The sequence below is a fragment of the Sprattus sprattus genome (assembly GCF_963457725.1).
Source record: "Sprattus sprattus genome assembly, chromosome: 5".
NCBI classification, from domain to species: Eukaryota; Metazoa; Chordata; class Actinopteri; order Clupeiformes; family Clupeidae; genus Sprattus; species Sprattus sprattus.
Window position 1 is genome coordinate 13,238,857 of NC_137924.1, and position 14,681 is coordinate 13,253,537.

Below are 14,681 nucleotides of genomic sequence, written 5' to 3' on the forward strand. Positions count from 1 at the left end.
TTTTTTATGAGCGCTTATGAGATAATGTCGGGGGAAGCAGGTTTCCCTTTTTTTGTCTTGTGGCCACTCAATCAAAGACAGCAGTGTGCACTTCCAGACAGAGAGGGGGGGGGGGGAGGGGAGGGGGGGGGGGGGAGGGGGGGGGGGGGGGGGGTAGAGCTAGCATTCAATTAGCATTTTTCTCCTCCCTCCATCTGAGGCTTTTTGTGGCAAGGTGATCAATTGCCTGGGGAGTGTAGAAGCAGGGCCTGAGTGTTTATGCCTGGGAGGGTGTGTGTATGTGTAAGTGTGTGTGTGTGTGTGTGTGTGTGTGTGTGTGTGTGTGTGTGTGTGTGTGTGTGTGTGTGAGTGTATGACGGGGGGTGGAGTGTATCTTATGTGGTGCTAATTGGGTGCTTTGAGGATTCTAGCAGGCATAAGCAGAGTATTGAGCAGTCGCCCGTACCTCACCGTCTTTCTGTGTGTGTGTGTGTGTAAGTACATTTCTGAATATCTGTGCAGATGTGAGTGAGTACCTATGTGTTTTTATAGGTATGTTAATTTGTGTATGTGTCTCTACATGTATTTGCATACATTGTGCACACACACACACACACACACACACACACGCGCACACACACATTTGTTCACTCACACTCACGTTTGGGCCGTTTGTTTGTGGTCCAGGTGCGGATGACTGCCATGAGTGGGATACTAAAGAGGAAGTTTGAGGAGGTGGAGGCCGCTGCCTCCCCGTGCACGTCTCTGCGCGGCTCCGAGGAGGATGAAGTGTCCAGCAGCGAGAGTGGGGACAGCAGAGACAGCCTCAACCCGTCGGCTTCCCGCTTTTCCCGTGAGTCAAAACCACCACTTCACTCTCTCTACCTTCTGTCTCGCTCTCTCTCTGTCTGTAAAATTCAAATTGAAGTAGCTGCATTAGCATAACCGTTCATGTATATTGGTGCCAAAGAAAGGTATTACATTCAAAACGTTGATAATGGTGTAAAGGGAAAAAATCAGTGCATCAACAAGGTTTGATAATTAAATGGAAATATCAACAATGAAGCCAACTGTGGGGAAGGAACACTCAAACATGAACACACAACAGTGAGGGATTGTCCTTTCACACAGAAATACCGGTACCCGGTAAAAATGACACAGAATAGATAACCCATTTTCATTCTCACTCAGTGTCCATAATGCTTCAGTTATGGGTGTTGTGTATTCCCACCTGACTGTATCTAACAGGATGCTACAGAGCGCGAACGAGTTGTGGATGCTTTCAGATGGAAAGCGATCCCCACTCTCTCTCACACACCCACCTGCCCCACCTCTCATCTGAAAGACAACAAACTGTACAGTCATTTAAGCGAAATGTCTCCTCAGTGAGGTAACCATAGGAACAACTCAGTAATCAAACCACGTCTGGATAGCCAGCCTACCGTACATTTTAGAATTTATACATTATAAATTACAATTTGTGCATTTTCTTAGTCTACATTGCTTTTGATGGAAAAGTTGTTTCATAGACTACGTAGCCTAATATCAAATCACACACGCATATTATTACATTCAATAAACATAAAAAATTGCTTAATATTGTGATGTTTAAGTATCTAAACTTCTTTGACCTGCATTGACCTGCCTCCAAAACTAAAATGTCCTCAATTTTGTCCCTCCAACTAAACCGTGATCGATTGGTCAATTTCATGAAATTTCTTCACCTCCACCTAAAAAGTTGAATATTTATTTTATCTTGGAGGCGGGAGGGCGTGTCCCTGATGTATGTTACCAGTTACCACGCAGAAATAGTCTCTGGACTGTGCCCACCCGCAGTATCGCCACCCAAACCGCCTGCCAAGGCCCCACCACAACCATAACCCGAACTAGCAACCGCTGCTTGAGGTGGTGAAAAAGAACCCATGGTAACGCTCACCTCGCGCAGTGCATGGTGGCTAACAAATGTATCAAAATCTCACAACAGGGAGTTGCTTATTACTCCAGTGCTATCTGATATTGCCCAAAGTAAAACTGTCTTCAGGGAAATGCCCCAAGACTAGGGACTTCCTAAAAAATACCTTTCAGTGGATTATCTTCCTTTGAAAGATATGCAGCCTGAGGTTTTCTTTTGTGCATCCTGGAACAGCACACTTCGCATTTTCTCCCCAACGTCTCTGCTTGTTCTTTCCAGGTGGGCTATCGATGAACAGCTAGGTAGATGACTCCATCTTCTTGATTCAGATTGCTATGGGCGGTCATATTAGGTTAATGTTTCTATGTAGAAATCAGGTGCTTTGGTAATTGGCCTCTTCTCTCTTCACCTATTTTCTTTCTATGGCCTTTACAGACAGGGAAAGTCACAGTCCACTTTGAAAGGCCCAGTATGTCTCCAAGTCACACAGACATATCTTATTTGAAAAACAACAAGAAAAAACTGTTTTATAGACAGTTTGTATATATATATAATATACCCCTTTCCTCTTCCTGCTTTGGGGCTTTTCAACTAACACACTGAATCAGTCCATGTCTTTCTTCCTCCCTTCCTCCCTCCCTCTCTCTACACTTTCCTACAGTGCGCAACCACACACAGAGAGACTCCAGCAATGAGCATTAACAAGGCTTATTATATCCGCTACAAGCTCTGACATGGATTATTTATTTGTTCATTACCCACTGATTTATTCATTGTTAATCTGAAAATGGAATTTGTGTCTACAAAGAGACGCCTTTGAAGTGTTTAATTTGTTCTGTGAGACTTTGAGCTTTTGTTTGTCAAGAAAAGTCCAACTCGTGTGACTCAACTCAAGTGGCGGTGGTAGTGTGATGTCATAGCTCATTTCACTGTGACAAACAAGCCCTCCCACAAGCGGTTGAAAATAGCCCAGAAAGGAAAATTGGGTTCATATTGAAAACACCATTTAGGAGATGAGAAGGAGCTGTGGACCAAGGTCCCTCCTCGGGAAGTGATTCATTTGACTCCTAGGTCAGATAGAGGCCACACAGTGCACCGCCTATCTGCTGTGCCAGTGAGGGGCATCCAAGCACACTGGTCCCCCCCAGGGACAGCAGTACCTCCCAGAGGCCCCTTGCCAGCCACAGCAGCAGCTCAGGTCCCTGCCCATAGCCGCCCCGCCGGCTTTGTGAGGCGTTCCCAGTTGACTGTCCCTCTTTGTGCCCCCCATCTCCCAATCTGAGTGCCTGTCCGCCTGCCGTGTTTCCAGAAACAAACCACCTGCACCTATTTTAGCAACCCCAGCGGGAAACATGTGCATTACTTAGCTCTCTGACATGCACACAGCTGTGCCGTGTTTTGTTGTCTTCTCTGACTCTCTAGGTGGTAGTCTGTGACTGCATAGTAGCTACTCTCACGCTTTATCTGTCTCTGTCTCTCGCTCTCCCTCTCCCTCTCCCTCTCCCTCTCTCACGCTCCCTCTTCCTCTCTCTCTCGCTCCCTCTCTCTCTCTTTGAAAATGCTAATCTTGCGGACGGCTCTTTCTTGTGAGGGCTCCGTGGGGTTGACAGGGTTCAGTTTGTCATGATAATGCTAGCGGGCTAGCGGCGGTTCATATTGGGTTACGGGTAATGGGAGTGTGCTCAGCGGGGAGGGATTGGGAGTCTCTGGAGCCTCGGTACCCACTGAAGCCTAGGGCTTTGGGGGATTAGAGCACGTCGTGCCTGTCACTGCCGTGGAGAACGGCACAAGGACTTTGCTGTCATTTTCAGGAGGTATTGTATCACACCTTTTTTTTTTTACCTCTCCTCACTGTCGAGCAGCGGACTGTTTAATCCTAACCCCTTTCCATTTTATTTTTCATCATAGATTTGATTTTAATTAGCGGTAAGTGGCTTGCGGATATTAAAGGCTTTTTGTTGACATTGATGGTGTTGGAACAAAAACATGTCAATTTAAAAGCAATTGAGATATCAAGTCCCAGTATAATCAAAATGACTGATTTTCTTATGCATCAGCCTGATAAATATATTGGTTGGTTTGCGTGGTCCTTTTGAAAAACATGAAGTAATTCAATTCTCCCACTTGATGTTTCACTGCAACCACAAAACGATTTAATATTACTACCTTACATTATAATATTTTTACAGCATCTTCCACACTATATTAAACCATAAGATTACTTGCAAGAACTCCTTTCTCTCGACATCCATCCATGGTTTCCTATTATCCATTCAGCCTACCAGCAGTGTACTTGACCCAATTTACCCAAAGTATTATGATTGATCACACACTGAGCATACACAATCTGAAATGTTTTCTCAAAGCTACACCTGTAATGCTGGTCAAATATGACTGCATATATAATCTGTATTATTGAATAAAGGATTGATTATTCATGACCGTTGACATCAATCAATACGGGAAGCACACAGTGTGTGTGCTCTTTACAAAAAAGCCAACCTGCTATTCTAACTACAACACAGCATGTAACATCTTACTCGTGTCTAACCTCTAGCCAGGCCCTTTAATCCAGTCTGGTCATGCCAATTACAATTTGCAACCTGCCAATTCACAGCATCCCTTGAAAATATCTCTGTTTAGTCTTTGCTTTGTTACACTAGATAAAAAACTGTTCTTGGAACCAATGTGAGTACATTGTCAAGCAGATGACATGGTTGTTTCTCACTGAATACATTAACTATGTTACTAGGATAGGTTCTGTGATACTGGCTGGTTATTCCCAGCCTCTCTGCACCAGCCCTGTGGCCTCGCTCCTCAGACTCTTTAAACCCGCTGCAGTTATGGCAGCCTCGTAAATTTAACAGCTCCACACCTCCTCTTCATTTCATATTTCCAGAGTTCTCCACACAAGGTTACTTCATTAAAAATGATTTGGAGTTTATTTCCCTTCATATGCCAGAAAAAAAAAAGAAGAAGCCAAACAACCAGCTGAGTGGAATATCTCCCAGTAGAATAGCTCGCACTTTCTTACAAGAGCAAAGATGGCCATTCATCAACCTGTGTGGATGTCGCCATGTTGCTTGTTGTAACGTGGCCATATAACAAATCTGGTGATTGCTGCTTCTCTGATGTGGACGTTGTGTCCTCAGCGGTGCTAAGTGTTTCTGATGGATGCTGCCGTCGGTCATTCCCCCCAGGCTCCAGGCTCCAGGCTCCAGGCTCCAGGCTCCGAAAGAGGGAAAGAGGGGGCCCTCTAATGACTGTAATGAAACGCACGGCCCTCATGGCACGGGGTGGGGTGGGGGGTTGAGCTGCTGGAGACAGATGGCTCACGGTCGGAGAAGTACGGTCGGGTATGGTTGCTCGTTCGCTTTGGCTGTGTGTTCTCCACGTCGATTTAATTCCGCTTCCAGAGGCAAATAAAGAACCCCCCCCCCCACCCCCCAGCTCCTTTCTCCAGCCCCTGGTGTGCGTTTGAAAGCTAACGGATAAAAGGCACACTGGCGCCGATATTGTCACCACGGATTGATCTCTAACTCCACTCCAGTCACAGAGACACAGAGAAGGGCTGACCTGAGAGGTTTCACGGCCAGGCCGCCTGTCTGTTGCCGTGGGACACGCCTCACCTACACGTAGCAGTAAATCAAACAGCGATGTAAACCAGCAGAAGCAATCACCACCCTCACGCTCTCTGGCCGCCGAGCTCATTAGGAGCGAGCAGACAGAGACAGAGAGAGAGAGAGAGAGAGAGAGAGAGAGAGAGAAAAATGATTACCTAAATAAATAATGAACCTTCCTCTCTTTCTTCCTTTCTCCTCTCTCTCCCTCCATCCTCTCCCCCTCCCCCACCACCCTGCAGCCGCCTCCATCCTGAAGCGGGAGAAGCGCATGAGGACACGGCGGGTCCACTTCGAGACGGTGACCGTCTACTACTTCAGCCGGCGGCAGGGCTTCACCAGCGTGCCCAGCCAGGGGGGCAGCACCCTGGGCATGTCCAGCAGGCACAGCTGCGTGCGGCAGTACACCCTGGGCGAGTACGCCCTGGAGCAGGAGCGCATCCACCGCGACATGCTCAGGGACCACCTGAAGGAGGAGAAGCTCAACTCCATCAAGCTGCGGGTAAGATGGGCGGGACACACACTATTGTGACTCAGCATAGTCTAATGTAGCCTTGTGTATACATTTACGTTTATTTATTTAGCAGACAGTTTTAGATTTTATGTAAAGCTCGTGTCATGTCAGTCTTTCACATTGATGCTATTCACACAACACGCAGCTAAGCAGAGCAACATAATTACTTATTTAGGTTATATATTAGTGTTCAGCGGCAGGAACAAGGTGAAAAACACTCATACAGTATTTATATATTTTTTGAAGGCTAGTTTATTTTTTGGGGGAATTATAGAGTACTGCCATTTCTACCCACCAACCTGATTAATTTTCCATTCCGATCCCTCAACCAAAGGTAACACAGAAATCGCTCACGCTTCCACAGCAATTGTTTCAAGTAGGCATAAGTGCATTACCGCTGGCTTTGAATTATCTCCAGCTTTCCATTTGAAATCAGAGGCATGACTCATTGACTAAGGTGGGCACATGGATATTTCATATGCTTTCATGTTCAACTTGTGGTGATTAGATGATTCACCGTGTGGCTTCAATTATGCAGAGTAGGTGATAGTTTCCAATAGGGTTTAATGAGGTAAAGTGCTTCTCTTTTGGTGCTGTGTAGCACAATTTGTGGATACAGTGCAGAGTGAGGATTTACTCAAGGCTCTTGCCATGCCAAGCTTGGGGCTGTTGCAGTAGATCTCCAGCCAAAGTGACATATTTAATATCATTGGACATCCTCTTTTCAAAACTTGTCACACACACACAGACACACAGACCCCCCCCCCCCCCCCCACACACACACTCACACTACACACTTCCCAGAGGCTTAAGTTCTCCCGCCTGACTGGATTTGATCCTCTTAAGTTTCCGTGTCGTTTTTGTCCCCCCCCCCCCCCCCCCTCAGCTGACAAACAACGGTTCAGTGGAGTCTGAAGAGGCCAGCGCACTGACACTGGACGATATCTCGGACGATGACCTGGACCTGGACAACACGGAGGTGGACGAGTACTTCTTCCTGCAGCCGCTGACCACCAAGAAGCGCCGGGCGCTGCTGCGGTCGTCGGGCGTGAAGAAGATCGACGTGGAGGAGAAGCACGAGCTGCGCGCCATCCGTGTCTCCAGAGAGGACTGCGGCTGCGACTGCAGGGTCTTCTGTGACCCAGAGACCTGCGCCTGCAGCATGGCGGGGATCAAGTGCCAGGTACACAGAACATGTCACAGAACACACATGTCGAAGCACACTATGTTCTCCGTCTCGTCAGGTACACATGCCACAGAACACACAGGTCTACGCACACTATGTTCTCTGTCTCAGAACACAGGTCTACAAACACTATGTATGTTCTCCGTCTTGCTCAAATACAGTAGCTTGCAAAAGTGTCAACCCCCCCTGAAAGTCATCACCATTTTCTGTTTTGCAAAAGATACTTACTCAGATTTTCCTAATCAGTATTGTGATTGTAAACCCTAATGCTGGAGCATGGTCTACTAAAATTAAATATAAATAAATACAAAATATAAATAATTAAAATATTCTGCTTGCTTAAGTGTTTAAGACCTATACATTAATACTTGATAAAGAACCCCACTGCTGCAATGGCAGCCTTAAGTCTTCTGAAGTGAGACAGTACCAGCTTTGCACATTGTTCTTTTTGGTAGAATTGATGTTGAACACAGGTTGATGGGATGGTGGTCCTGGACTGAGAGCCACAGATTCTCAGTAGGATTTTAATCAGGGCTTTGACTTTACTGTTTTTGAGCCACATCAGTGTTGCCTTAGCATTGTGCCTTCAGCATTTGTCTTACTGGAAGGTTATCTCTCTCCAAAGCCACAGTTTGACAACAGACTGCAACAGGTTTTTTGTGATATTGTGTAAAATGTATTTCCATTCATCCTCACTTCTAAAGAGTTCCCCAGTTCCTGCAGACGAGAAATATCCCCATAGCCATATTTCACAATTGGGCTGGTGTTTGTTAAGGCATTGGAAGTGTTAGATTTATGCCACATATAGTGCTTGGAGGATTGGCCGAAAAGCTCTATTCTGGTCTCATGACCATAAAAACCTTTTCCCATATCTTAGGCAACCTCCAAACATGTGGATCCTCTGTGACAAAGTTTTTTGCCACCCTCAAATAGAGTCCAGTTTTATGGATAGCTCTTAAGACTGTGGACTCCTACGTCAGCACTGCCACCGGACTTTATAGATGTTAAGGGTGATGTGTGGCCAGTGGTGTCAGCCGTCACCAATTCCACTTCACCACTTCCACTTTATTCACATTGATTAAATGGTGCACAATTGGACAGCACATCACTTGAATGCGTTCATGGGAGTCTTTTTCTCACTTAAGCATTTCAATCACCCTGACTCTTTAGTCTTCATTGCCTCTGTTATTTCTTTCTTATTTCACAACCTGGTGGATGACCCTTTGGCAGAGTGAGTTTTATATCCAGAAGGAGATCTCTTCTTTAACCACTCATGGGTGGTACCTAATTATGATCAGTTATGGTTGAATACATCTCAGTATCATTTGTGAATAACTTGTTGTCTGCTCCAATCTGGAACTCAAAAGCACAGGGATTTGAATACTTATGCAAGTCGAATATTTTGCCTTTGATAAAATACTAGAAACATAAATGTTAACAATAAATATCCTGAATGGGAAATTATTTGTAAGTATCTTTTGTAATTGTGAAAATGGTGATGATTTCAGTGGTGTTAAATAAATTCAAAGGCACTGTGCAAACACACACACACACACACACACACACACACACACACACACACACACACACACACACACACACACACACACACACACACACACACACACACACACACACACACACACACACACACACACATACATACACACACACACACGACTTCAACTATTTGTGGATGGGTGTGAACAGGTGGTTATACCTATAGTGATCATATGCACATACTGTACCTTTATTCACATACAGAGCTTGATGGTTGGTGGTGGGTTTAGTATAAAATACAGTGTGGTCTGGGAACAGGATATCTTCTATATATTAGTTTGCGCTACAAATCCGTTTTGTACATTTCATGTGTGGAAAGTCCCTATCCTTTCCTGCAGACCTCTGGTGAAGCCATAATAAATGAATCCTTTTTTCAGCTTTCACATTCTTTGCTTTGTTCTTTGGCAGGTGTGCCTCTAGTTTACCTGATGAGCATTTCTCAGTTTACCTGAGCATTTAGCATTTTTCATGTCCATTGGATGTGTTACTCCTTTAACGCTTGCGGTTTCGTTCTGTCCAGGTGGATCGCATGTCCTTCCCCTGCGGCTGCACCAAGGAGGGCTGCAGCAACGCCACGGGCCGCATCGAGTTCAACCCCATCCGCGTGCGCACCCACTTCTTACACACCATCATGAAGCTGGAGCTGGAGAAGAGCCGTGAGCAGCAGCAGCAGCAACCGCAGCAGCAGCAACCGCAACAGACGGCGCAGCAGCAGCAAGGTTACCACGGCGAGGGCAACGGCCACTGCAGCGCCCTGGTTCAGACGCAGCACGGCCTTGAGTACTCTCTGTCCGAGTCCGCCCAGCAGACGGCCATCATGCACTTACAGGCCGCCGAGGGAATAGACGAAGGGCTGGAGGATGACGAAGAAGAGGAAGAGGATGAGGACGAAGAGGAAGATGAAGAGGAGAATGAGGAAGATGAGGAGGAGGAAGAGTCGGAGAACAGCAGCTTATGCAGCGGCCTGTCCGACTCCAGCACACAGAGCCTCGCCGCCAGTGACTCAGAGGATGAGGAGGATGATGAAGAAGAGGAAGACGATGAGGATGAGGAGGAGGAAGTGGAGGAGGCGAAGCCGGAAGACTTCCAGAATGGGCTAAGCAGCACCAATGCAACCAACACTACCGACGCCAACACCACCACCAACAACAACAACTTTAATTCTAATGCCAACAGCAACACTAACTCCAACATCACCACGCCTGTCACTCATCTGGAAGCTCCATGCTACACAAACGGCACCACAGCGCAGGATAGCCACACTACTGGCAACACATTTTTCCTGAGCCCTGCAGCGGATTACTTTCAGATGGAGAGCGCTGCAGTGACAAAAGCTCCAGCCAATCAGGAGGCTTACCAAGAATCTCCCGCATTCCAGGACAGGATCACCAATGGCAACGGGGTGATATCGCAGAAGCCGTTCGTTGAGGCTCCCGAGCAGCAGTACACAGACTACACGCTGCAGCCGGACGAGCCGTCTGCCAAAAACCACCGCTTCACCACTCTGTCCAACGGGGCCTCCTCCACAGTCATCTCCTGCTGCGCCTCAGAGCAGGACAAAAGCCCTCCAGCCAAAGCAGCCTTCGGCGACCAGTCAGGACAGCTCATGCAGATGGACTTTCAGAACTACCTGAACAATAACGGACATGACCACTACGCCACGAACGGAACCTGCTTCAGGCCGGAGCCAGTCAGCTCGGAGGTTGCGCACAGTCTGCAGGAGGTGCCAGAGCTACCAGACACCACCAAGGGACCTCCTTTGCTAGAGAGTCTTCAGGAGGTGACCCCAGTTTAGTAGACATGTCAGTTTTAGAACGGCTTTCATTGATATATATATATATATATATATATCGTTTCATAGGGATGTCAGAATTTATGAACATTCGTTTTCGCTTGTTCGACAGGTAACAAGCTAATAACTTGCACATTGATATTTTGGTTTTAAACACTTATGCCCATATTGCGTGATGGGCAGTGGGTCTATAAATATAAAATATAATACTTTTCAACGACCCAGGGAAAACTAGCAAAGAAGTGAAAGCTGCAAAATGAAAGCACTCGAGAAAAACTGTAAGCTTTAGGCCTGTGCAATGTATCTTGTAATTTCAGAAGTGAAAGTTCTAGATTTCAGCTGATATTGTGGGTAGAACTTTTCTATGTCTGTGTGTCGATAGTGCAAAAAAAAAAGATTGTCGCAGTTTAATATGGTCTGAAGTATGTGTATACTTATACTTATAATTGTTTTGATAAAGCATGTAATTTTTTTAGCTTTTTGTTGGCAAATGTTGTTTTTGTATTATAAAACTGCATTAATGTACTGCTTTACAAAATCACGCCGTTACATATGTAAATCATGCTTTAAGTGCGTATGTAAAAGCATGACACTACGCTCTGAAAATGTAACCTCTCCACCTTGTGTTACTGAACATACCAAACACACAAAAAAAAAAACACAAAACAGTAAACTCATTGTACATGAATTGCACTTTCGAAACGGGAGACAGACGCCATTACTGATTTTGAAAACATATCTGAGGTTTTGATCAGAGTGTGACTTCATTTTATTCCCTTTTTGTTGTGCCATCTATTTGTTTTGTTGCCCTTTAAGCCTGTGAGCTCAAAGGAAGTACTAGGCTTGGAAAACAGTGTCGTTGAAGACATGAGAGTGCCGAGGTGGAATTACTTGATGGTGTATACAGGGATTTCCTCTCAAATGCACTTTGAAATGCGTCTCATTTAACCTCTTGTGTCAATTCAAAAGTATAACAGTATTGTAAAGCAGAGAAACTGTGAAGCAAATTGTATGTGAACAAAGAACTGCAGGAGGTTAATAAGGAGGAGGCTGTTTTAGGGTAGAGGTTGAGAATACAATAAAGAGTAGGAGAGGCTACAAATTATGAGAGTTACCTCTGTGTGAAATGATATTTAAAATGATTTCAACAGTAAATATGATATCTGAGTTTATTCGCAGTTTAACAACAGGTCCTGTATCGAGACAAAGAGGGGTTTCTGTTCACACTAATCAGAACGTGAAGTGCAATACCGTGTGGGAGGAAAAGCATATGGGCCCCAAAACGAAGGCATTTGAGGTCACAGATGCAGCCATCACATAGCATCTGTGCAGTTTATGAAGCGAGATGCTCCGCTATGCGTCTCGTTTAGTTCTCATCTCAATCACATCTCATCTCCCCTCCTCAACAGTGGTGGCTCATTTAGACAATAGTCTCTTGATATAGGCTGTCAAGACTGGACAATCAAACGCTCTCTCCGGCTCCGCAGATCACTACATAACTAACAGAGCCACTATCGAGTAACAGTGTCGTGACAAATACCTACTGTAGCTATACTCATCTGGAAATAATTACATATTTTTTTCATTACAAAAAAAAAAAAGAAAACAAAGGTATTTACGATGACTCCATTTACGTCACTCATTACATCATAGTAAGGTGTTGTGTTCTGCATTGAAAAGGGAATTATTGTGTGTTTCCTTCTAGATGATTGCCTTGACTGCGGTACAGTAGCACATTAAGAACAGAATGCCTTGCTTTTTCTTCTTCTTCTGTTGCTCCGTCAACTCGGTTTGCTGTTATTTGCCGCTTGACTGAAACTCCTGTGTGTTCTTCAGGCTCTCCATTGCCTCCGCAGCAGCAGCGTTTGAGTGTATGATATTGTATAGCTATCAGGCACACAGTGCCTGGGGTTTGCTTAGTGCCAAAGCCTACTAGCACAGGCTACACACTCATTGACATCGTATCCAAGTTAGTAACTCGGCTGTGTTTGTTTGTTTTTTGGTATTTATTATGAATGATCCAACAAAATGTGTATTTATTGTGGTTTACTGAAACTGTATGTAATTGAATAAAAACCATTTCTTTCTTAAATGTAGTCATTGTCTTATGAAGAGAATAAATCATTAGATATCACTGTGTACGACACATTAATATGATGATTACATTAATACAGTTAATCATATTGTGTATTTCTGTGGTCTTGCAGTGCATTTCTGCACCATACAAGAAGTATAGTCGCAAAATTAAACAATAGCCTGCATTAGTTTAATATAGTCTTATTACTTATGCAGAAATACAATAGATCACCAAACTATTTTACATTGTCATATTGCGTTAAGTAATTGATTTGTTAGGAGACATAACCTAAAATCCATTATTTATTTTGTTGCATTATTCATTTGCCTCTGGAATGATCAAGGCTACATCTACATGGGTTTCAATCACAGCAACTGCCAATAAATATTTTTACCACAGCGCCCTCTGCTGTTGAAATGTAAAAACTACAGCAAAAAGGGCAGCACTGTCGGCTGTCAGTGGACTTGACACATTATTACATTGTCTGCCTTAGTGGCAGTCACTGGAAGCGTGGATATTGATTGTAAGAAACACTTCTAACTGGGTGGATCATCTGACAAGAATCAGGCCAAAGGAATTTGCTTGATCCATGTATCTTCTCACATGAACAACCAAGTAGTTTGCTTAAATAAAACTATAGGCATTTTAAGTACTCACTCTCCAGACGGTAATTTATTCAGCGCTTAATGCGTGTTTGTGTCTGTATGTCTCCGAAGTCACAACCTGTATATGAGCAGATGCGGAACTTTAGGCACCATGTTGTTGTTTTTGATTGCAGCACGGCTGTCGTTCACCACGGGCCTCAGGTCACCAGGGGGTCAATCGTGACTTGTTTGGTTTAATCACAGGGCTTCACTCTGAACGCAATCCACAAAGTAAAAAACAATTTCGCATGCAGGTTTGATAAGCACATTATTTCCGGCGGTAACAGGGCAATTACTTTATTGCCATCAGTGAGTGTAGGCTTTTTTTGTAAAAGCATCAACACGACTGAAATTGTTGAACATACTCTTGCGCTATAATCACTGAGCCCAGATATCTAACTTTTTGCGTGACTCATATTTGAATAAACAGAAAGATGAGATGTGCGAGATAAAGCCTGTCACATAAAATGAGCCTTTCATGTCTCTCTAGAGACAACTGCTAGTATGTTCCACTCAGAACGGAACAGGCTGGATACTGTTCTAAAGCTTACATAGAAAAGAGTTCAAGACTTTTTTAGACTCCAAAAAGGAAACATTTTTTTCTTAAAAATATTTTACTAAAATCTCAATCTCAGATACTTAAAACCTATTCAACATATCACCCACCTCCAAAAACAAAAAAAAAATAGGACAATGACTAAAATCAACAGAATGTATACTGTAAACTGTGGTGCGGGTCGGCCCACATCATGTTAACCTCCATTTACTTACGGAAGAAAATTATTCACATCTGCCACCTACATACATACACAAGGTCAAAATGAAATGCTTTTTTGTCAACACTTGAAAGTAATCTTTGGTGATTCGCACAAATTAGTATAACACATGGTTTAAATTTGAGATTCCCCATCCTTAAAAGGTTGTTTTCTACAAAGAATGTATTCAGTCTTAAAAACTTAATAAGGGGGATTTCACCAAAACAGACTCTGGAAACATCTTTAAACACACATAAAGTGGGATATTGAAAACATAATGAAGTGTTTTCACGAGGTTGAGCTCAACTCCTAAAACTTCATGAACTTCATTAAAAACAATGTGTTTCCAAAAGTACAAAATGGTTTAAAAAAAAGAGCATAAGAAAAGAAGAAAAAAAGGAAGAAAGAAAGAGGAAGTCAGTCTTCAATCAAGCTCAGTTCAGTTCCAGCTTACACTCTGTGCATCCTCCCTCGAGGCACTTTCATATTAGAGTTTTTGTAGGTTCAACTATCCAGCAGCAGTAATTCAATATATATAAAAAATAAATTAAAAATCTGAATCTACAGTTCAAATGTTCATCCACAGTGGCTTGTGCTGGCACGTCTAGAGACCTCCACATGTTGCTGAGTGTGTCAGAGTGT

At 44.1% G+C, this 14,681-nt stretch overlaps 1 protein-coding gene across 1 annotated transcript; it reads left to right on the top strand.

The window, feature by feature from the left end:
* Nucleotides 1-672: 672 nt before the first annotated feature.
* csrnp3 (cysteine-serine-rich nuclear protein 3) lies at nt 673-10,566 on the top strand (the record flags this gene model as incomplete). Its single annotated transcript, XM_080838921.1, has 4 exons — nt 673-832; nt 5,754-6,013; nt 6,912-7,208; nt 9,292-10,566. The coding sequence occupies 4 exons, from the start codon at nt 673-675 to the stop codon at nt 10,564-10,566; spliced, it is 1,992 nt and encodes a 663-aa protein (XP_080695047.1).
* Between the last annotated feature and the right edge of the window lie 4,115 nt (nt 10,567-14,681).